This window comes from Hevea brasiliensis, chromosome 9 (assembly GCF_030052815.1).
Source record: "Hevea brasiliensis isolate MT/VB/25A 57/8 chromosome 9, ASM3005281v1, whole genome shotgun sequence".
Taxonomy (NCBI): Eukaryota; Viridiplantae; Streptophyta; class Magnoliopsida; order Malpighiales; family Euphorbiaceae; genus Hevea; species Hevea brasiliensis.
In genome coordinates, this window is record NC_079501.1 from 23,436,732 (window position 1) to 23,459,454 (window position 22,723).

A 22,723-nucleotide genomic window follows, 5' to 3' on the forward strand; every position below is an offset into this window, starting at 1 on the left:
TATAAAAATTAAAATTCAAAATATTTTTCAAAAATAAATCATAAAAGGCATATAATTGCATGGAGTGATTAAAATATTATGGGCAAAATGATTATGGTTGGTGGTAGTGATCTCTAATAATAAATACATCTATATCATTATCTGCATATGCCTACTCATTTATTGGCCTAATTGAAGAGTTGGTTACTCAATTCTTAAATGGATTTCATGTTACCTATATGAAAGCATAGTTTCATATATGCATTTAGTCCCATGTATCTCATTTCATGTGTAAAATTTTTTAATATTTTTCCTTAAAAAATAATTTAGTTTTTTTTTAATTAAAAAAATATTTTATTTATTAATTTCTTGAATATTTCAAATATTATAAAATAAAAAAATATTTTTCGCAAAATAGATGGAGTATATGATTAAAAATAAAGCTAAGAAATTGGATGTCATTGGCATACCAAGTGATATATTACAATTAATTCTCATACATTTTTCAACATATAATGGAGTGTTATATTTTGGTAACACCATTTACAAGCTCCCATTTCTGCCCTAACCAAAACAACATGATCTATCAATAAGGTGTCACCAAACCTTTCTTGGGCCCATAAGCCCAAGGACCTCTTCCCATAGCCCACGAGTGCCTACATTTTGAAGAGCAATTACACTTGGACTACAAGCTGCAACTGTCCAATAGCCAGCAATGATTTCTTCTCTTAATTGCTCTTTTTCCCACCCACAATACCCATCAAAGAATCTAAAATCCCCTATTCCAACCACATTTCTCTTCACCATTTCAGCTGCACAACCAGCACTCTCTTTAGTCCCATAGTACAGTCCATTCATTACTTGTTCAAATACCCCACTCTTGCCCACCATTTCATTATCATATCCACTTTCTGGCTTCACCAAAAATAACCCTTCCTCCAAAGGCCCACCAAAGAACAATGGCCTATCACAGAACATCCCAGATGCATCTAGCACCGTTAATCTCATCTCCTTGATGGACATAAGAGATGGCCGATTGAGTATTATCCCATATGGGCCCACATGCCCCACTGATAATAGAAGGATCACCGTTCGTTCAAAAATATGAACCCCATCAAGCTTTTCTGTGGCTATTAGTAGGCAACCCTTTTCAGGCTCATGGATGGGATGGGCCCATTTGTCTCCAATTTTGACTTGTAGTGGATGATCTACTTCCACAGCAGTATCAGGATCCACCATTGATGAAGTCTCAATATTGGGTCTAAATGCTTGTTCATTAGCCACTAATCTTGCTCTAAATGACCGCCAGTCAGCCTCAAGGTAAGGCTGGCTTTCATCACCAGCCGATGACGACGATGATGATAAATGACAACCTATTTTTAACAAAGAAAATCAAGTCAAAAACGAAGACAACAGCCTGATCAAGCGTATTCATGCATAACTTATGAAGTAAAAAAAAATTAGTATCGGAGGCTTCTCTAAGACTATTAGGTCTCGAATTCAAATCAAACATCTGGCGCAAAGATGATTAAAGAAAACAACTTACATGTTACAGAAGATGAAAGACCAAGTTTTTTGGAAAGAAAATGAGCAGGACTTCTCTTGGGGTAGGAGAATACTCTAGCTTGGATAGAGGGGACAAGCTCAATGGTTTTGGTAAATGAGTTACAGGATAGAAAGCAAGTTTCCATGCTTTCTCTTTTTTCTTTTTTTTTTTTTTGCCCTTTCTTTCTTTCCCTAGTGCAAGAAATGAATGCGAGTAAATGGATAGGAATGGCTGGTGGCACCAATTATATGCCTAATGTGAGGAATGATATGCACCACAAGGTGATTCCCAGTCCCATCCTGTTCCGGCCAAGTTGGAAAGACTGAAAAGTATGCCTAATGGATATGACCTACACATGTCATTAAAGGATAAAATGTGAAATATTTTATTTATTTTGGATTCTTTGGACCTTTAATGTAGCTTTTTGAATGATGTGTCATTGTTGTAGCCGGTTATTTCTTCAACAGTGACTCCTAGTTGTTGTTTATTGAAGCACTAACATCGTGGATGGAACTATAAAGTCCCAGACAAAGAACAGTGCCTGCAGACATAAATCGGCCCTTTACCCCATGTGGCATACTGTCATTGGTTACTTGAAGAAAGAATTGGGTAGCTTTGGCTATATGTGGCTTTTTAGGATAAACATTGTCATTGTTATTCTATTGTTTATGAGATGCTGTTTGGGTTAAAAAAAAAAAAAAGATTTAATCTTTTATTTGGGAGAAAAGCAGGATAGGGGAGGAGGAGAGGGAGGAGAAATGTAGGGAGAAGAAGTTAGGGGAGCTGATTTGTTATCCCTTGCCAAGATGCACGCTAGTGTGCTAATTAGGCAATTTTTTTTATTGGTGTAAATCTTTTAAATTGAAGTGATAAATTGATTCAAATTAAATTATATAAGACAAATTAATTTTTTTTATACAAAATTCAGAGTGAGATAGATGCATTTAATCTGTATATTAATTACTATTAAATATGATATTATTGAACTTTTGAATATTTTGTCCACAGCAATAAATAAAATGGCCTCAACTAATATTCCATATGTGTCATTATCTTGATCTCTTATTTAAAGTATAAATTGGAGAAGGTAGAAATATTAGATAAATTTATAAAAATTATTATAATGTATAAGGTAAAGCCATCTTTACTAATTAGATTGAGTAATTTCATATCTTTTTAATCATTATTAATCACTATTTGCATTTATAAAGAAGGAATTTGTAATACTTTATTTTAATGAATTTGATACTTAATATTTGGTCTACATTCCATTCCTTTTTTTTTTTCCCCTTAAATGATCCGTTCCTTTTTCTTCTTGAATGTAATTTGTTATCCGAAGTAATATACTAGCACAAGCACTATGCCAAAGCTACCATAATAATAATGGGAGTTAAATTACAAAACACAATCCATTATTTGATTGGTAGATTAAATAGTTTTAAAAGCATAGCCTAGCACTAGAAGGTCCTTAAAATGCCGCACTTTTTAGGTGAGAAGTTATGAGTAGGTGCATCATATCTTCCAAGGCATGAGTGGTAGAAATTTAAACATTTTGAGAATCTTTTGTGGGATCTTTCTTATATAATTTGCCAAAGCAACAACCTACATAATTGTCACAGGAGGGCACAGGTCCAATGCCACGTTTCAAATGTTGGAAAAGTTAAAATTGCTTCAAGTTCTTACAGCTTCAAGTCCCACAAAATGACATATCACTATGCAAAATTTCCCTTCGTTATGATCATGTGCTTTTCTTTTATGGTAGTACAGAGGGAATCTTCATAATTCCATATTGCACCCCGAGAAAAGAAGGAAAGTGTAACATCATTAATTTTTAAATAATTATTTTATATGTAAATATTTTATTCTAATCCTGATATTGTGGACTTCGCATAAATACTTTCGTTTCGTGGGAATTCGATCGTCGCCCGCATCTATAATTTCGAATTGAGCAAATAAGGTACTAGAACCATTTTGGAAATTGATCAAAATTATAGGCTACCCCATCATTTGCGGATGCCCCGAATGCATTTCAAGTGTTATAATTGACATAAGTAAACTCAAACCCAAAATTTCTTTAGTTATTTAGTGTCGGATTTAGAATAAAAATCCATAACATATTCGAGGGTTATTAGAAAATTATAATTTTTTTTGCAATAGCTTTATAATATTGTTGATGATCGCGAGGCAAAATTTTAGAATTTTTAGAGTTTATTTGAGTGATTTTTGCAAAATATCCATTTTAGCGGCTAAAAAGTACTTTTTCAAATTTGTGACTATTGCCTGGTTTGGAGGGCCCAGGAGGGGCCATATGATATTGATGAGATATGGATTGAGATGTGTGATTCTAGAAGTGTTATTTGAACCATTGTGTAGGTTGGGTAGGTCCTAAGTATAAGAGAAACTCTACCGGATTTTCGGCACGACTTAGTATATCTTTGATTCTTTTTAAGCTTGTATTGAGTCAATTATATTAAATAATTGTAATGAAATTGTCAGGTGAGCCAGTACAGCCTTCCTCCTTTGCCCAGCAGTCATAGTGACATCGGTTTACGTTTGTGAGTAAAATATTAATTTTAATTATAATTTTAATATTATTATATATTTAGGAATGCCCATGTATCACTTATAAATATATATATCTATGTAGTTAAACACTAGGCATATTTTATATTGTATTCTTAATTGATGAACTGCTATAGATGTTATTTTATGGTAATTTAGAGCAGTATACGTGCGTTGGCGTGCATGTGGTGTGTGGTATTAGATATGGACAGGATGGGTAGACGAGGTTGGAGATTGACTCGCTGGGACCCAATCCTTTTATGGATAAGTCAAGGTAGGCACGGCTCAATATGATCTCGCTGGCCCTGGCATTTGGTCTATTAAGCGAAAGTCCGGCTTGAGATGTACTCGTTGGCAGAGGTTGGATTAAGAGAGCTGTATAGGGGGATCAACTCCCATATATGTACTGTTTGAATATTACATGGGTGCATGAGTGCTCCAAATTACCTTTTGCTATTATGATGTGTTTTGTATGAAAGTTATAAAGGTGTTGCATTCCACTCTTTAGGATGCATTAGTTTTAGATAGCTATAGAAATTGTGCTTAAAATCAGTATTTTACTCTCTCAGCCGAACGCTCACTCCTGTTCACCTTATTTTTCTAGGATACAGGAGAGTTCTCGTTGAGTTTTAACCTGCCTCTCTCCTTTGCAGGTCATTTAGTAATGCCTGTTATATTTTGTATAATTTTACTAAATTTTAGAACTCTGCATATGTTAGAAGTATTTTATTTGATTTGAGTCTGTATTATAATACCATGTTGGATTTGTAAATTTATTAAATGCATGTATGATTGAATTAGATGAGGGAGCTGAGCTCCCATTTGATTTAATGACATTATGAGTATGTGGAGGGTGAGCTGAGCTCCCCAAATTGTTTTATATATTATGCTTACAGGTCGGGTGAGTCAAAAACTCCTGGTTGTATGGTTCATGTTATGGCCAGACTCTGTCTGGTTGAATTCTCAAAATTGGGCTTAAAATGAGTCTTAGGATTGGGTTAAGAAATAGCTAGGCTTACTACGGGCCTCGAGAGCTTAAGGCTAGCCCAAGTCCTAGTGTCAGTCTTGCCCATGGGATCGGGTCGTGAGAATTATGGTATTAGAGCTTAGGCTTTAGATTCATGGGAAAGTGTGCACTTAGAGTTATTACATGTAGAGTATAGAATCCTGTTTCATCTTCTTTTGTAATTCTTTGCTTCTAAATTCTGCATTATTCCTTAGGTAGTTTAAGAGTGTTTCAGTTTAGCACCTCAGTTTTGTGAAGTACATGGTGACGTGAAAATAGATTTAGCAGACGTGTTAAGGTCTACCATGAAAATATGTACTCCAAGAAATGCTATATTTTTGTCAGTATGGGTCTAAGTGGTGTGCCTATCTGGTGCTAGGCACGAGTACATAAAGATGAGTTTTAATAGTATAGTTGCCTTAGATAAGGGTGAAGATACCACTGCTAGCAGTCTTCAGTGGATGACCCAGTCAGAGTAAGTTTATGATATCAGTAGATTCAAGAGAGATAAGAGATTGGGAGACCTAGTCTGTCAGGACGTATTGTAATAACTATACAATATTCTCGATGTTCGCTCTACAAGCTGCAGATTACAGTACTGACATGGGATTATTGTGTAGAACTACATACTTTTCCGTGGTGCTCCATGATGAGGATGTTTGCAAATGGCCTTTGTTTGGTATAGTTATGCCAAATTAGAGTTCTATATCTGTAGAGGAGTTAGGAACTCCTATTTAGGGGTCTAGAGTCAGAATATCGAAAGGTCACAGTAGGATGGTAACTAGAGTCAGTGACTCAGTTATTCTAACATGAGCTAGAGTTACATCAGGAGTTATCATCAAACCAGAGGTGTCAGGTTAGTTGCAAAGTAAATGTGACACCGATAGATTGAGACCATCTGGTCTTCAGTGTGGGATTTTGGACAGTTTTTGCAGTACGATGGATGTTTTACCTAGAGTGTAATGAGAATAGTATCTCCTTTGCATGGCAATAAGGTGCAAAATAAGACTTTGCTTCTAAAAGGAGACAAAATGCTATGAATGATGTTTATAGCCTGTGAAGTAACATTTTAAGAAGTTTGCAGTGTAATAAGAGAGCAGATGTCCTGGCATGGTTTTAGCAAGGTGGTGCAGAACTCCTTTTGCAGTCAGTTATGATATAAGACAGAAGGTTAGTACTAGTGATGGTGACCTAAAGAATAGTGTCCCAGATGGGACTGTAAAGTGTGGTAGAGAGTAGTTGGCTCAAGTATCCTGAAGAGGGTATAAGTTTCATTGTAGGAACTATAAGTGATCAAATCATGATGGATGCAGAGCTTTTGAGTAGCAAGGGAAAAAGAAAATCATATAGATTCCTTCCTTGAAGTAGTAGAGGTAGTATGTGGTCTAAAGGATAAAAACAAAGATCATATAGTGAATGCATAGCTACTATTCCTTAAGTTCCTTATTAGCTTCTTATTGTTTGAGACAAAGGTATACTCTAAGTAAAGGAAAGGATAAGGATAGAAGTTAGCATGGATAAATCATAGAATATTTGTACATATAGAAGAAGTACAGAAGGCAAAAATAAAATACTTGGATCAGGTTCAGCAGGAGAGATAACCTGAATACCAGTAAAAGTATCAGCCATAGTGGTTAGAGGACCAATTTTGAGTAATATCACGGTATTGATGACTTGATAGAGACAGTGAAGGGATATAAGTTCTTGACATGATAGTTAGATCAAGAAAGAGAGTAGCACCAAAGAATAAAATAGTCAAGTTCTATTTTAGGTAAGATAAAATAGATGAATTAAAGAGCAAACCGAATAGCCAAGGATAGGATAAGATTAGGAAGACCAAAGTGAGATATAAAGTACATCAAGTGCCATCCTGGGCTAGTAAATAGGATGAACTGAAAAGCAATATTAAAAAGCCCACAACAAGATTACATGAGTGAGGATAGTTGTCAAGATATAGGATCTAGAAGTATAGGACTTAGAGTAGGTCATAATTCAGGCAGTGTTAGGAACCAAAACATGGAGTTTAGAGTTGCAGCATCAAACTCTGTCTATTCTCATTTCCAAGATGGAGTAGATAGCAATGGGAAAAGAATCATTTAAACTGCTAATAATATGAGAAAAGTTAGTTGAGGAATGCAACCAGAATAAGTAAAAGTTATAAGATGTGCAATGATGTCTTAAACTGTCCTATCAGGCAGAGGAGCGAATTAATAAGTGGTAAGTTAAATAAAAGTAAACCTAATGGTTCAAATAGGCATGACAAACAAAAAGGATGGTGAAAAATGGCACATAGGCTTAGGTCCTAAGAAGAGATGGTGATATAGCATTTATGGGGTCTATGATCAAGAGTTAGGTAAGCATTTTCAGTATGACCAATATTTTATAAGAAAACATGAATGAAAATAAGTGACAGAACAACAGTAGGAGATAGAGTTTAAATAAATATGTATGAATAATAGTCACAAGTCACTGAGAAGTACTAGAATAAGAGTTATGACAGTAAATATGATTGGAATCAATTTTGAAAGAGTTTGTTAGTGAGAGGTATCTTCCAAAATACAGTAAGATGTAAGGATGTAAAAGAACAAGGGTAAGCATAAAAGGTAAAAATGGAGTATAAGTAAAGATAGTAAATCTCAAGATGATATGTCAGGCAAATCAGTGGTACAACTGAAGGATTGTTGCAGCTGATATCTTATAGAAAGAGATGGTGAAATTTCAAGAAAAAGACCAAGAAACATGGGTTAAATATTATTCTACAGACAATAGTATGCTAATGATTGTAGGAGGAGATTTCTCCTTCTCTTCAAGTTTAGCTCGTGCTTTTGGCCTAAGAAGACTATATAAGCAAGGGAAATTGTGTTGAGGTAACCCGGTATTTAAGAAGTTGGTAGGCACTAGTCCATACGCATTCTCTTTAAAAAGGAAATGACGATAAGTGTGTACCTAATGTTAAGTATGAAAGGACGATCAGAGAGGTGATAAGAGTTAAATCGAGCTAGTTACCAAGGCTTACAACCCTTTTGAACTATAAGCTGGAGAAAGTACTATTTGCTAATGAGTTACAGTGAATGAAATTGTTGCTAATGGGAAAATTTTGAGGCTGAAGTTTGGAGAGCTGTAGACAGTATATGTGGTTATATTAAGGAGAATAGACATGTGAAATATCTTGTTTGGAATTATCGCATAGCACACATTTCCCACATTCATGTTAGTTTAGGTGAAACTTATAGTTTCAAGGGCTCTTATCTAACTATGATGAATAATTTCCTATAAAGGATTGTAGGGAATGATAATGTTCTAATAGTTAAATTGGGAAAAGAGACACAAAAAGAATTTTCTAGGGTCAATTAGAAGTATTACATAATGTGAAAGATATGCTGGTAGGAGCCAATCGTAAGGTTAGAATTCTAGAAGTAATGGAACTAGTAATCAAGATAGGACTAAGAAATAGAAAGAAGGTTAAAGTTGATGATGGGATGAACATCCTTGAAGGAAAATGTTTAAGAGTGAGAGAGAACAAAGGTTAAAAAAAATAAGTGCAATAGGTTGGAAAAATGTTAACAATAGCAAAACAGGAAAAAGGAAGTGGATAAGATTCAAAAGATAGGAAAAAAGCTCGGTAGAGTTGGTTACAATGATGAGAACAAGAAGAATAAGTATGCTAGGGACACACTAAGGCATGTTTAAAATAAGTTATAGTGAGATGATAGATTCAAGGAGTAGTAGAATCACGATTTAAGTGTTAATGTGTCAGGAAATACATCACATAAAAAGAAGTTTTCGGAAGAAGTCAAGATATTTTCATTCCAGAGGAGGAGTGGGAAATGATAAAGTCGCATGAATTGGGTTATCAAGGAATACAAACACTTTTGTCATATAAGAGAAGGGACCCAGTTCACTTTCCAATATTGATAGATGGTGTAGGGTACACTTGGCACTTGGATGGAGCTTTATAGGACTAGATGCATAAGATGGACAGGAGTTGGCCTAAGGACCTTACTAATGACACAAGGTAAATTGGAAATTCGAAGTGTCATGGGAGTGAGAAGATGCACAAGTGTTGACCATTGAGGTCATGGGACAAGTAAAGATGTCGAACAAGATGCCTATGATAGATGGTGTAGGAAAGCATCTTATAGGATACTATAGGATAAGGAACATAAGTCATGTATGTAGGAAACAGAGATTATTAAAACAGAGGTATGGGGACTAAAGCCACTAAGACATACGTTAGGGCATAATGAAGGAGAGATAAGCACCAAAGCTAATGGAAGTTATGAGATATCAAGTTAAGCACAGTGGAGGTACGGTGAGTACTGAAGATGTCAGAAAAAGATTAAGAAGTGGTTTGAGGTATGAGTTTCACTATGAAATAACGATGATAGCTAGGATACTACAGCAGATAAAAGAGCTATGCGGATCCTAGGCGGAAAGATGTAGAGTTTACAGTGGATGATTATGTATTCCTAAAGGTCTCCCCAATGAAAGGAGTCACGAGGTTTGGGAAGGAAGGCAAGCTGCCACCTAGATACATAGGACCTTTGAAGGTATTAATAGAGTTGGAACAGTTGCTGACCAGTTGGAGTTATCACCAAACCTTTCTCATGTCCACCCAGTATTCCACATCTCTATGTTGAGGAAGTATGTTCTTGACCCTTCACATGTGCTACAATCAGATGTAGTAGAGTTGAATGAGAACCTAACCTTGGAGGAGCAGCCTGTAAACATAGTGGACTATTAGATGAGGCAACTAAGTTCAAGCAGATCCCTATGGTTAAGGTTTTATGAGGAGCCAATCAGTGGAAGAATGCACCTGGGAGTCAGAGCGGAATATGCACAGCAAGTATCCGTACTTGTTCACTATGTAATCCTGTAATTTTATTCTGCCTTATATAAAATTCGAGTATGAATTTTCTGTAAGGGGAAAATAATGTAACATCCCTAATTTTCAAATAATTATTTTATATGTAAATATTTTATTCTAACCCTGATATTGTTGACTTCGCTTAGGTACTTTCGTTTGGTGGAAATTCGATCGTCGCCCAGATCTATAATTTTGGGCTGAGTAGATAAGCTACTGGAACCATTTCGGAATCGGGTCAAAATTATATGCTACCCCACCATTTGCGGATGCCCCGGACGAATTTTAAGCGTTAGTGTCGGGTTCACAATAAAAATCCATAACATATTCGAGAATTATTAGAAAATTATAATTCTTTTTGCAATAACTTTATAATATTGTTGAGGACCGCGAGGCAAAGTTTTAGAATTTTTAGAGTTTATTTGAGTGATTTTTGCAGAATATCCATTTTAGGGGCTAAAACATACTTTTTCAAATTTGTGACTATTACCTGGTTTGGAGAGTCTAGGAGGGGCCATATGATATTGATGAGATATGGGTTGAGATGTGTGATTCTAGAAGTGTTATTTGAACCATTGTACAGGTTGAGTAGGTCCTGGCTATAGGAGAAACTTTGTCGAATTTTTGGCATAATTTAGGGTATCTTTGATTCTTTTTAAGCTTGTATTGAGTCAATTATATTAAATAATTATAATAAAATCATTAGGTGAGCCGAGACAACCTTCCTCCTCCTTCCAGCCGCTACAGTGACCTCGGTTCACGTCTGTAAGTAATATTGATTTTAATTATAATTTTAATATTATTATATGTTCAGACATGCCTATGCATCACTTATAAATATATATATATGTAGTTAAACACTAGGCACATTTTATATTGCATTCTTAATTGATGAAGTGCTATGGATGTTGTTTTATGGTAATTTGAAGCAGTGTGCATGTGTTGGCGTGCGTGTGGTGTGTGGTATTGAATATGGACAGGACAGATAGACGAGGTTGGAGCTTGATTCGCTAGACTCAATCCTTTTATGTATAAGTCGGGGTAGGCACGGCTCGAGATGATCTCGCTGGCCCTCGCATTTGGTTTATTAAGCGAAAGTCCGGCTTGAGATACACTCGCTGGCAGAGGTTGGATTAAGAGAGCTGTATAGGGGATCAACTCCCATATATGTACTGTTTGAATATTACATGGGTGCGTGAGTGTTCCAAAATACCTTTTTGCTATTATGATGTCATTTGTATGAAAATTATGAAGGTGTTGCATTCCACTCTTTAAGATGCATAAGCTTTAGATATCTATAAAAATTGTACTTAAAATCGGTATTTTACTCTTTGAGTCTAACACTCACTCCTGTTCACCTTATTTTTCTAGGATACAAGAGAGTTCTCGTTGAGTTTTAACCTGCCTCTCTCCTTCGTAGGTAATTTAGTAATGCCTGTTATGTTTTGTATAATTTTACTAAATTATAGAACTCCGCATGTATTAGAAGTATTTTATTTGATTTGAATCTGTATTATAATACAATGTTGGATCTGTAAATCTATTAAATATGTGTATGATTAGATTGGATGAGGGAGCTGAGCTCCCATTTGATTTTATGACATTATGAGTATGTGCAGGGTGTGTTGAGCTTTCCAAATTGTTATATATATTTTATTTACAAGTCGAGTGAGTTAAAAATTTTCCGTTGTATGGTTCATGTTATGGCCGGACTCTGTCCGGTTGAATTCTCGAAATTGGGCTTAAAATAGGCCTTAGGATTGGGTTAAGAAATAGTTATACTTACTACGGGTCTCAGGGGCTTTAGACTAGCCCAAATCCTAGTGTTGGTTCGGCCCATGGAATTGAGTCGTGAGAGAAAGCCTGTTCTTTTATCCTTATTTGTGAAATTACAATTCCCGAGCAATACAAAAATTTTCTTCTCCAGTTTGATCAATGAAGGCCATCATTAAAAGAAAAATCTGAATTACAAAAATCCAGAGTAGGCCTAGGAATCAAATGACTCATCTAGCAGAAACTCCTGAAGATTTCAGAAACTGGACACCCCATATTTACATCATCTAGTACAGAAGCCAGCATCAATTTCTTCGCATGAACATAAATTACATCAGAGGGAAAAACATGGCAACACTTCATCATTCTCCTTGGACAGCGTTCTGCCTCTCCATGTTTTTATTGAAAATTTCATTCTTGGCCACCCTGTCACAACCTGCCTTGGTGCTTATTCAAAGTAATCCATCCCCCAACGGCCCACCAAAGAACAATGAGCTACCCAGGAATGTCCCCACAGCATTTATCACTAGTGATCTCATTCCCTGATTGACATAAGTAAGGGCGAGCATCATACAGTTCTTTTTTTCCTTTAACTCCAGCATGGGGCTAGATATCCGGAATGATTGACATTTTTATCCTCCATTGACTTTTGGCCGTTGTGAACATAGTTGGCCAAGGATTTTGAAGGGTAGCAGTGCCTTGTAGATGCTGGATTTATGGATGATCAATCCATTCCAGGCAAGCAGCTAAGAACTATTACTTGAAATCTGAGTCTCTGGATGCACCTTGACCAGGGAAAGAATTTGTTATGTATAATAAATTCTATTAACATTTATCCGCTCAAATGCAGATGTGTACACAATAAACCGCACCATCATTTTCTGTCCTAAGTATTGTCAACTGAAGCCTATACAGATGAACAGCCGCTTTTAGACACTGTCATTCAAATTTCCCTCCTACAACTTCAAGCAAGAAAAACTTTGTAACAGCAATGGTAACTTATCCGCTTGACTACCTGAGCATAAATTCCAATTTCTATGGATCTATCTGTTGGACGTAGCCAACTTTCTTCAGGTCATGACCCAATTTGTCAATCATTTGATAAATCGTATCTGATTTGGGGTGTGATTTGTCAAATACAGTGAATTCATGAACCTCATTATCCAGCTCGATGGAACTAGCACCTGATGGTTTTTGGACTCCAGTACCCTTCATCTGCAACCTCATATTGGCAACACTATTCCAGTCACCTGCAGCAGCAAAAATATTTGACAACATAGAGAAATTACCAGGTTCTGATGGTTCATGTGTAACCAGGCGATCTAATACCACCTCTGCTAGTTCCACAGCATTATGCATTCTACATGCCCCCAAAAGGGTACCCCAAATAACGGCATTTGGCTCCATTGGCATGCTCTGCACAAGCCTAAAAGCTTCTTTAAGATGCCCCCCTCTACCTAAAAGATCAATCATGCAACCATAATGCTCAATATGGGGAACAATCCCATAATCCCTTTCCATGGTATTAAAGAAACAAAGGCCCTCATCAACATAACCTGCATGAGTACAAGCACACAAAACACCAATCAAAGTAACTTTATCAGGCTTAAACCCTTCGTCCTGCATTCTAGAGAAAAGCTGAAGTGCTTGTTCACCATGCCCATGCATGGCAAGCCCTTGGAGCATGCAATTCCAAGTGACTAAATCTCTCTTATGCATCCCATTAAACACACTTAGTGCCATGTCTATGCTACCACACTTAGCATACATATCAACCAATGCATTGGACACATTAATACTGCACTTAAACCTAGTCATCTTAATGGAAGCATGAACTCTTTTCCCCAACCCAAGCGAACCAGACTCTGCACAAGCAGCCAGTATGCTGATAAGAGTCCCATCATCAGGCCTCAGTCCAGTTGCTTCCATCTGATCATACAATCTTGCTGCCTCTTTTACAAGCCCTTTCTCAGCAAACCCAGATATAATTATGGTCCAAGGAATTACATTCTTGACTGGCATCTTATCAAACAACAACTTAGCCATTTCCATATCTCCCGCTTTCCTATATCCTGAAACCATAGACGACCACGAGACAACATTCCTCCCTGGCATTTTATTAAACAACTCAAACGCTTCATTCATCTCTCCTGCCTTTGCATACCCATCTAATATAGTGTTCCAGCTAACAGTATCTCTCACAGGCATTTCGTCAAAAAGCGTGCGAGCTGCACTCAAATCCCCAGCTTTTACCAACCCACCAATCATAGAATTCCAGGAAACAATATCTTTCTCATCCATCGTTACAAATAACTTCATTGCAGAATTAACGCCCAATAAACCACACTTAGAGTAACTATCAATTAGTGAATTAGGCACAAACAAATCTCCGAAAAACCCACATTTCTCCACATGGCTATGCATCATTTGCACTAAAGGCAACCAAGCCTGCCCATTACAGGCCTTCAAAAGAAACGTGTATGTGAAATTATCAGCAAAAACACCATTCTTTTGCATGTCAAAGAAAGCAGCAAAAGCCAATGAAGGCTGCGAATTCTGAACATAAGCTCTTATCAAATTATTATACAAATGAACATTGAGGTCTTGAATTTGGTTAAAAACATTAACAGCTAAAGTCATTTCGTGACAAAGAGAGAAGGCAGATATTAGCTTGGGAGCTACATACAGGTCTCTGTGAAGATCTCGTTTGATTATTTGGGCATGAACTTCCTTTATTTGGTTTAACTTGGTGCATTTGTGGAGGTCTTGGAGACTTTGCTCAAAGAGCCTTCTTGTTGAAACCCATGCTGGGGCTCTCATTGGCGCTGACATTTGTGTCGGTTTAGACATAGAGGGGAACTTGCATTATTAGAGAGATTTGGGGTTTGAGAAATTTGAGGATGCTAAGACGAGACAGGGTTTAAGGATTTCTGGAGTCTCATTGCTTTGAACTACAGGGCCGGTTCAGTTAATGGATCTCTGTTGATTGTGTGGGCCAGGCCCAATCGCACAATGAAAATTAATAATATTTTATTACCATTTTAACCAAGCATACATATTTTTTGTATTTATCATAATTTCGAATATAATTCTTCAATTTAATCCTAATTTTATTACAAATTTACAATTACTAAATTTCATTTTATATTAATAAAATTGTCTAATCTTGATTTTGATATAAATTTTCGACATGTTAAATTGTTAATCATTGCAAAAAGAATTGAAAAACTCTTAATTTTACCCACTTATAATTTTAATAATTAATGATATCAATAATTTATCATATTAGAATGTTAATGTAATTATTGAATTATATTTTCATATAATTTAATAAATTAATAAATTTATTATTATAAAATTTTAATCTTAAATACTTTTTTTGTATAAATATTTAAATATTATTATTTAAAGTTTAATTAAAATTTAATTTTTTAAATTAAATGTCAATTTAACTAACTTTATTTTAATAATAATTTATAATATATATAAAAGTATTAATTATAATAAATCATTAATATTAATTTTATAATATTTAATAAAATACTGACTAAATTCCAATCTAGTCTCTATTAAATTGAAAACACTTAATCCTCCACTTTTACTTGTTTAATGATTATCAAATTAAAAACATTAATTTAATAGTTTTTAATTTCTACTTAAATTGATTAAACTAATTGGTTTTATCTGAATTTAATGATAATGTAATTTGACTAAATGAATAGAATATAAGAATAAAAATAATTAAGATGTTGGTTTCATTTTTATGATCAAATAGGAAATAAAATCACAATTACATATTACATACATTCTTGTTATGATTAAATATATATTAATTTAATTAATATATATTAATTTAATTAATAAAAATATATTTTTATAATGGTTAAATATAACACAACAATGAGGTTGAACTTAAGATGTATAGCGATTCTCTATCCCTTTTAAATATAATAAAAAAAATAAAAATTCTTTTTAATTTTATTCAATAATATTCTGAATTTATTTATTTAAAACGTACGTACTAAAAAAAAATTTTGAAAAAAAAACTTTAAAAATGCCCAATCAAATAGCTTAGAAGTGCTTCTTCTAGACTTCTAGTGGTGGTTGGAACGCAATAGGCTTCAAGGCTGCAGGAACGTGAGATTCTCCATCACTGGCGCCACCAAACCACTTACGACACCAACCAACCAAACCAAAGTTCCAACCTTTCTTTCTCTCGCTAGTCGCCGTGGACTTTTGTTTCGATAGTTCTCTCTCTCTCTTATTTCTCAAGTGTAGATTTTCCTTGCACTTTAAGCTTTCTGTCGCGCTCTACAATGGAGGCGAAGCTATTGAAGGCTCTCTCGCCAGTATTTCCGTCTCCTCATATATCGAAGTTTCTAAGCACAAGTAGCTGCTTGGATCCCAAAACCGGGAAATATCCTTTTACATTAACGCCGCGAAGCTTGGCAAGGAGACGCATTCCATCTATTCGTGCATCTGCTTCTTCCATTGGGTAGTGGAATAACCACTCTTGCTTAAATATTTAAATTTTTTCGATTCAGCTTGCATTCTGAATGGTTATCTTGCATTTTACTTTGTTTGGTTTTGAATATCTCTGTTTTCTATTTTCTGTTTGTTTGAATGTTATTCCTGAGATGGGTATATCTTATTTTGTCAATTTTTTAAGAGGTTCGAAGTGTTAAGGTGTGCTGTGGTCCAATTTCTCACATTTTGATATTGAAGTGTTAAGAGGGCATATTGAACCTTTTTTTTGTTCTTTTTCCCCCTTGAACCGTAGATTTCCTCCCCCTGTATGCTGCTTGTGCTTTAGTATCAGCACGATTGTGACACGCACTCACGATTCTGTTTTATTTCATTTTATTTTATATTATTTGAATGATGCAGATTGGGAAATTATGTCATGCATGCCGATTGATTGATGAATCGAGATAGACGAGAAGTAGGCATACCTGCTATTAGAAATAATGGAACCTATTCTTGGACCTCCCAAAACTTTATTTTAAGTTGGGTGGTTTTATGACTAAACTTGAGCATTTAAACTGAGATATTTTAGGATTTAAGTAACCGAGCGCCTCCCTAATCAAAAGTTTTACAGTTTGAATGTTGGGATGCCCTTCGTATTTATTAAATTTCGATGCATGATAAGGTGGACATGTACTAGACTACTAGTCCACAATCTAAGCTCAACAGGTTTTACCTGAGGGGCGTACCAGAGTTTATAAAACTTATTCTTGGACCTTCACTTATAAGCTTTAACTTTTATGTTTGATTAGTTTATTGACACCTGCAAAGTATATATTGTGATGATGCGTTGTATAGATCAATCCAAAGCCAAAATTTGAAGTACATCATGAAAATTTGTCAGTAGAATAACTCTAATCACATAATCAAGTGTGCACCTATTTTTCAGTTGAAGATTTTTCCCTTTTTTTGTTTTTGGTGTTTCATCAGAATGTCAATATTTTTATTCCAATATAGGAGATCATTTGATATTCACATATCTATTAAAAATTGTCAGTACTATGGTGATTTGCTTTCCTGCAACAACATGGGTTTTAGACTAATGGTTTATGTTTTGGAATTGTGAAAAAAACTTGTGCACATGCATAGACAAGCATACTTATGGGGTAAATTGTGCGCATATACTTTCACCTTAAATGTGCTTAAACTGATCATTAAGTACCTTCTTAATAACTCATTTGTTGCTAGTGATAAAAATTTTGAAGCAACAAGTTCAGTCCTCTTTTGTCCTTGTTAATATTTGTGGCTAAAATGCTTTCTTATTATTTGGACCCTTAGTCTCATCTGGCACTTCTCAATTGTTCTCAAAGTTTACATCATTATATGTTTTGAAATATTTTAGAAGCTCAAATTTTTTGTGTTTTGAAATTGATTTTGATGCATTCTTTTGGAAGTTTTTTGATACATTAACTTCTAATTGGCCATAAGGCTCCAAGTTTTTAAATTAGGCTTTCTTGCTATGTAGGTTGGAAAAGAAGAAAAGGGTTGATGAGAGTGATAATTTGACCCTTGAGCATATTAGACGTTCCTTGATTCGACAAGAGGATAGCATAATATATAGCCTTTTAGAGAGATCCCAGTACTGTTATAACGCTGATACCTATGACCCCGATGCTTTTGCCATGGATGGCTTCCATGGCTCTTTAGTAGAGTTCATGCTCAAAGAAACTGAAAAACTTCATGCTCAGGTATATTATACTTATGCTTCTGAACTTCCTGGAGAAACGTCTTGCTGATTTTCTTAAATTGTAACTGCACATTAGGTTGGCAGATACAAGAGCCCTGATGAGCACCCTTTCTTCCCAGACTTGCCAGAGCCAGTGTTGCCACCTCTGCAGTACCCACAGGTACAAAATTAGATGCTGTAAAAACATTGCATTTGATAAGGTAGTTGTTTTCTTAGTTCATGGACCAAGCTCCATGCAACAATACTCTAAATAATATGTGATATTTGGTAATTTCCTTCAATCTAGAAGGAACTACACGTTACTCTTGCTGAATATTTGGAAAACTGATACTTTATCTGACATATGAACAAGTTTTCAGAATGGAGAACTCAGGGAGTACATTTCATTAACTTGCACCTAATTATTTGAGCATATTAGAGGCAATTGCTTGTTTTTGCTTGTGATATGAATCCAAATGAATGTGATATAGTTTTGAAATAGTATGACCATGATCAGATGAAACTTTTTAAGAGTGATTTGCTAGTAGTGTAAGATGTACTGGCCTATTGATTTTAATTAAATGACTGCTTATTCACGAGTCTAGTTCATCCATTTTTTGCCCTCTTTGATTTTGTTTCTTTCTTGTCAAACAGGTACTACATCCCATTGCTGATTCAATTAATATAAATAGGAAAGTATGGGACATGTACTTCAGAGATCTTCTCCCACGATTGGTTAAAGATGGAAATGATGGCAATACTGGATCGACTGCTGTATGTGATACAATCTGCCTGCAGGTAACCCATTTTAACTATTATATCCACTTTGTGACCAATATTGATTAGTTTGAACACATTCAGTGGGAATATTCTGTGATTATCACAAACTTGGTGGAAATTGTTCTCTCCTTTATGATATATGAGATTTCAAATTTGTGCAATTAAATTCCTTGATAATCTCTCTCTCTCTCTCTCTCTCTCTCTCTCTCTCTTTTTGGTCATTTTTGTACTGTATATGTCATCCATGGAAGATCATGAGTGGTAGTGAAACATGTTGCATCATAGCGTGCTCCTGATGCAAGGATAAAAATTCATATATTTAAATGTATGCATGTGTGTGTGTGTGTGTCTATGTCTTTATGTGTATATATGTATCTATGCTTGAGTTTTTTGTATGTTTATTAAAGTTCATAAAATTGTATTGAGCAGGTTCATGTTTTTTAATTGACATTGCATTTGACTTTTTATGACCACAAATGCATCATAGATTCCTAGTACTCCCTCTGTCTCGAAAAGGTTGTCACTTTCATTTTCTCACACATTTTTAGAAAAAATAATTTATACTATGCCAACTCACATTGTCATTTTCCCTTTTACGGTTTCACTCATTATTTCCTAGAAAAATTATCATCTCTCTCTTTCCTGGATTTGTTTGCTTGAAAATATACAAAGTGCAATTAATATCACATTTTGGTATGTAGTTAATGAGGGGTTGAATAGGAAACTCCTTTTTATGTGAAATAGGGGCCATCCTGCAAAGGAATAATGGGCAAGCTTTGTAGGACGGAGGGAGTCGTAAAATTGGTCTACCCGTGTAGTTTATTTACTTCCTTATAGTCAAGGGAAATGAAAGGGTTACTCTTTACTTCCATGAGTTTGATTCCTGAACTCAAATGGTTCTTTCTATCCAGCTAAATTTTAATATAAAAGCGCCAACCGCTTGGTGCTAAATCACCTCAAAAAAGGGTATTGACAGGGGTGGTTCGATTCACCTCCCAGCACTCTAGTTTATATAATCAGGTTGGGAAGGGTTTGAATGGAAAACCTTAGTCTGCCCTGCCATATTTCTTTCCAAATACTGGTTTGGGCCAGGACAGGACTAACAGAATATTGCTGGCCCAAGCCTGACAATTGTCCATGCCAGGCTGGCTGGGTCCCTAAAGTTCATGAACAGGTCTAATCGCAAGTATTTAAATCTGATAAAAATGGATGTCGGGATCAGTTCTGGTCCTATCATAATCCCAATCTGAGATCTTTGTTATTTTTTCTTGATTCATATGATAATTCTGATGAAAGCACATGGACATGGGTAACATCTTCATAGATTGGCTAAGAATCTGTAATTGCAAATAGGCAACTGGTTTTTTACATGGCACAAATGATTAGCAGTTAGTTTGACAATTGAGACTTAGATGGCTTAGAATGCTAATGAATTCAATTAAGATTCGAGTTTCCTAAATTTTTGAGCTAATGGATTGAGACAACTACTTGTTAGATCATTCAATTTGGATCTCTTGTGCATCCCTGGCATTACCATCTATCTCTGACCTTTCTTTTGTGGTAGGATTAGACTTTGCTTGTGGCTTACTGATATGAAGTTTACAACATAACTCTCAGGAAGGGGGGAGGGATAAAGGAAATAGGAAAACACAAAGATGAGTGTAGATCCTGCTCTCATTTGGCTGTTTGTTGAAAGTACAAGCCCTGATATACCTGTTCTCACAGCATCATTTTTATATGAGACTGTCTTCTTGAAGTTCATGAAATATAATTTTACCTTAAGAGGATTTACTGTGTATATAAAGTATCAATGACCATCTGCTATTGATGCAGAACCCTAGTTTCACACACAAAAATGTTTCAATCAACAAAAACCAAATATTCCAGTAAAGGCTACATTCATACTCTAGCTTTACAAATGGGTATACTGCATTAGCTATGCTCCTGGTATTGCATCGATTAAAGAATTTATATTTCCAAAGGACACCTTCTCATATGTGTGTTTCCTCTAGTTTTTGGAGATCCATTTATGGTGTTTTCCTATAGGTTCCTGGCATAGCTTAATATGCGGCTTAAGTACATACAGATTATTGTTGAATTTTTGTCCTCTATATGGTAGATATGCACACCATTGGAATTTATGGTGCTGGCACATAAATTCCAAAAGCTGTTCATTAGGCTTGGTATTGCAATGCTGCAATCCATTCAATTGCTGAATCTGGTGTTTTTTAAAGCTCAATGTAAACTTACGAACCAAGGTTTCGTGCGAAGCACAAAGTATGAGGTGAAGCCATGAAGGTGCTTGTTTGAGTTAATATAAGTCTAAATCTCTTTATATGAAAAATAATTATAAAACGTCAAAGGAACAAGAGAAAGTTATGACAGTAGTGATTTGTGTATCTCATTTAACTTAAATTGTTAAGCACTGTGCCACTGCACAAAGGTTGTGCATTTGAATCCTGCATGAGCTATTTAAATTATTTAAAACTTCAATCTGATGATATGCAATGCAACCAAGCCAAATGGTTATGAAAAGAAAATTGAAACAATTTTAGTTCACCTCTTTCTATTATGATTTCCAAACTTGGACATGAGCATGGAAAAGCAAGATGAAGAAAAAAGAAAATTAAGTTTACAAATTGCCTGGACTTTGAAATACATGTGGAATTATGGTGTTTTACCAACAGAATTTATCTGTTTTGGGGAAATTGCGTACAAAGGAGAGAGCAAATGCAGAGAGAGAGAGAGAGAGAGAGAGAGAGTAAAAGGAAAGAGAGAGCTAAGCATAAAAGTTTAAAAAGAAGTGTGAAAGAGGGAGGTGCCAGAAGAGAAGAGCTGGGCAGGTTAGCAAGACAGAGCATTCTTCGGTTAGAGCTGTCCGGATAGCGTACGCATTTTCCTTTTATTTTGTATTTTTTAAAACCAACTTTTTGCGCCTCACCTCAAGGTTTTAAGATTTGAAAACATTAACTGATCATTAAAACCATTCCTATCCCCACCCACCTTCTCTCTCGCTCTCTCTCTCAAGTGGATGCTTGCATCAATTCATGGATCAGTACTATTTTTTAGATGCAAATGCACATTACAATTCATATTTATGAATTCTTATGCATTGTCATGATTGCAGGCTCTCTCAAAAAGAATTCATTATGGAAAATTTGTCGCTGAAGCCAAATATCGGGCCTCTCCAGATGCATATGAAGCTGCAATTAGGGCACAGGTATGACCAACAACTGTTGTGAGTGTTGTAAATATTTCCATGATTTGTTTCATGTTTTGTTGTATGCTCGCCTTGATGGAATTCTGAAATTTCCAGGACAGAGAGAGGTTGATGGATTTGCTGACATACAAGAAAGTTGAAGAGGCAATCAAAAAGAGAGTGGAGATGAAAGCTATAACTTTCGGGCAAGAGGTGACAATATATTGCGAGGAAGATGGAAGTGACCCAGCATGCAAAATAGAACCAAGCTTGGTTGCCAATCTATATGAGGACTCGATAATGCCATTGACAAAAGAAGTTCAAGTTATGTATTTACTGAGAAGGTTGGATTAAACTTTTCAATGGTTGTTTATGATAGAGTTTTTCCTGATAGCAGCCGGTTGATGCTTGTGCTTGTAATTACACGTGTGAAAGATGACAGATATGCAAGATCGCTATGTAAAAATATCAAACAGTTACAGATTTAGAAAAATAAATTTTGTGCATGGAGACAACCTGCACCAAATAAGTTGTCATGTATCTTATTCTAAGGCAAATTGGAAACATGGAAAATTTGTTAATTCTCAGAACTCCAAATGATAGTGATGCATGGGGCTTGTATTTGTATATGATGCTGCTTGGCGGCAGCCAGGATGGAATCCTAGCATCCCCTAGAATCCTAATCTAGGATGGAATCCAGAGAATCTTCTCTCAAAGAAGTTGTTGGATTCATAAAATCACGTATAATTGAACCAAAAATGTTATTAACGATTTAAAGATTCAAGATTATTGTTGAACAAGAAAAGCCATTGAAGACACCTGAA

General features: G+C 35.4%; 3 protein-coding genes across 3 annotated transcripts; 1 reads left to right on the forward strand and 2 right to left on the reverse strand.

Moving 5' to 3' along the window:
* Positions 1-410: 410 nt before the first annotated feature.
* LOC110663633 (uncharacterized) lies at positions 411-1,756 on the reverse strand. The gene is made up of 2 exons (XM_021823017.2): positions 1,526-1,756; positions 411-1,352 (listed from the first exon to the last, which is right to left on the reverse strand). The coding sequence occupies exons 1-2, from the start codon at positions 1,668-1,670 to the stop codon at positions 577-579; spliced, it is 921 nt and encodes a 306-aa protein (XP_021678709.1). The 5' UTR covers positions 1,671-1,756; the 3' UTR covers positions 411-576.
* Positions 1,757-11,884: 10,128 nt separating this feature from the next.
* Positions 11,885-14,698, reverse strand: LOC110663641 (pentatricopeptide repeat-containing protein At3g29230). Its single transcript, XM_021823026.2, has one exon. It carries the CDS (start codon positions 14,578-14,580, stop codon positions 12,766-12,768), a length of 1,815 nt encoding a protein of 604 aa, XP_021678718.2. The 5' UTR covers positions 14,581-14,698; the 3' UTR covers positions 11,885-12,765.
* A 1,142-nt stretch (positions 14,699-15,840) lies between these two features.
* Positions 15,841-22,480, forward strand: LOC110663648 (chorismate mutase 1, chloroplastic). The gene is made up of 6 exons (XM_021823039.2): positions 15,841-16,225; positions 17,720-17,942; positions 18,018-18,101; positions 18,575-18,718; positions 21,828-21,920; positions 22,017-22,480. The coding sequence occupies exons 1-6, from the start codon at positions 16,047-16,049 to the stop codon at positions 22,251-22,253; spliced, it is 960 nt and encodes a 319-aa protein (XP_021678731.2). The 5' UTR covers positions 15,841-16,046; the 3' UTR covers positions 22,254-22,480.
* Positions 22,481-22,723: the final 243 nt, after the last annotated feature.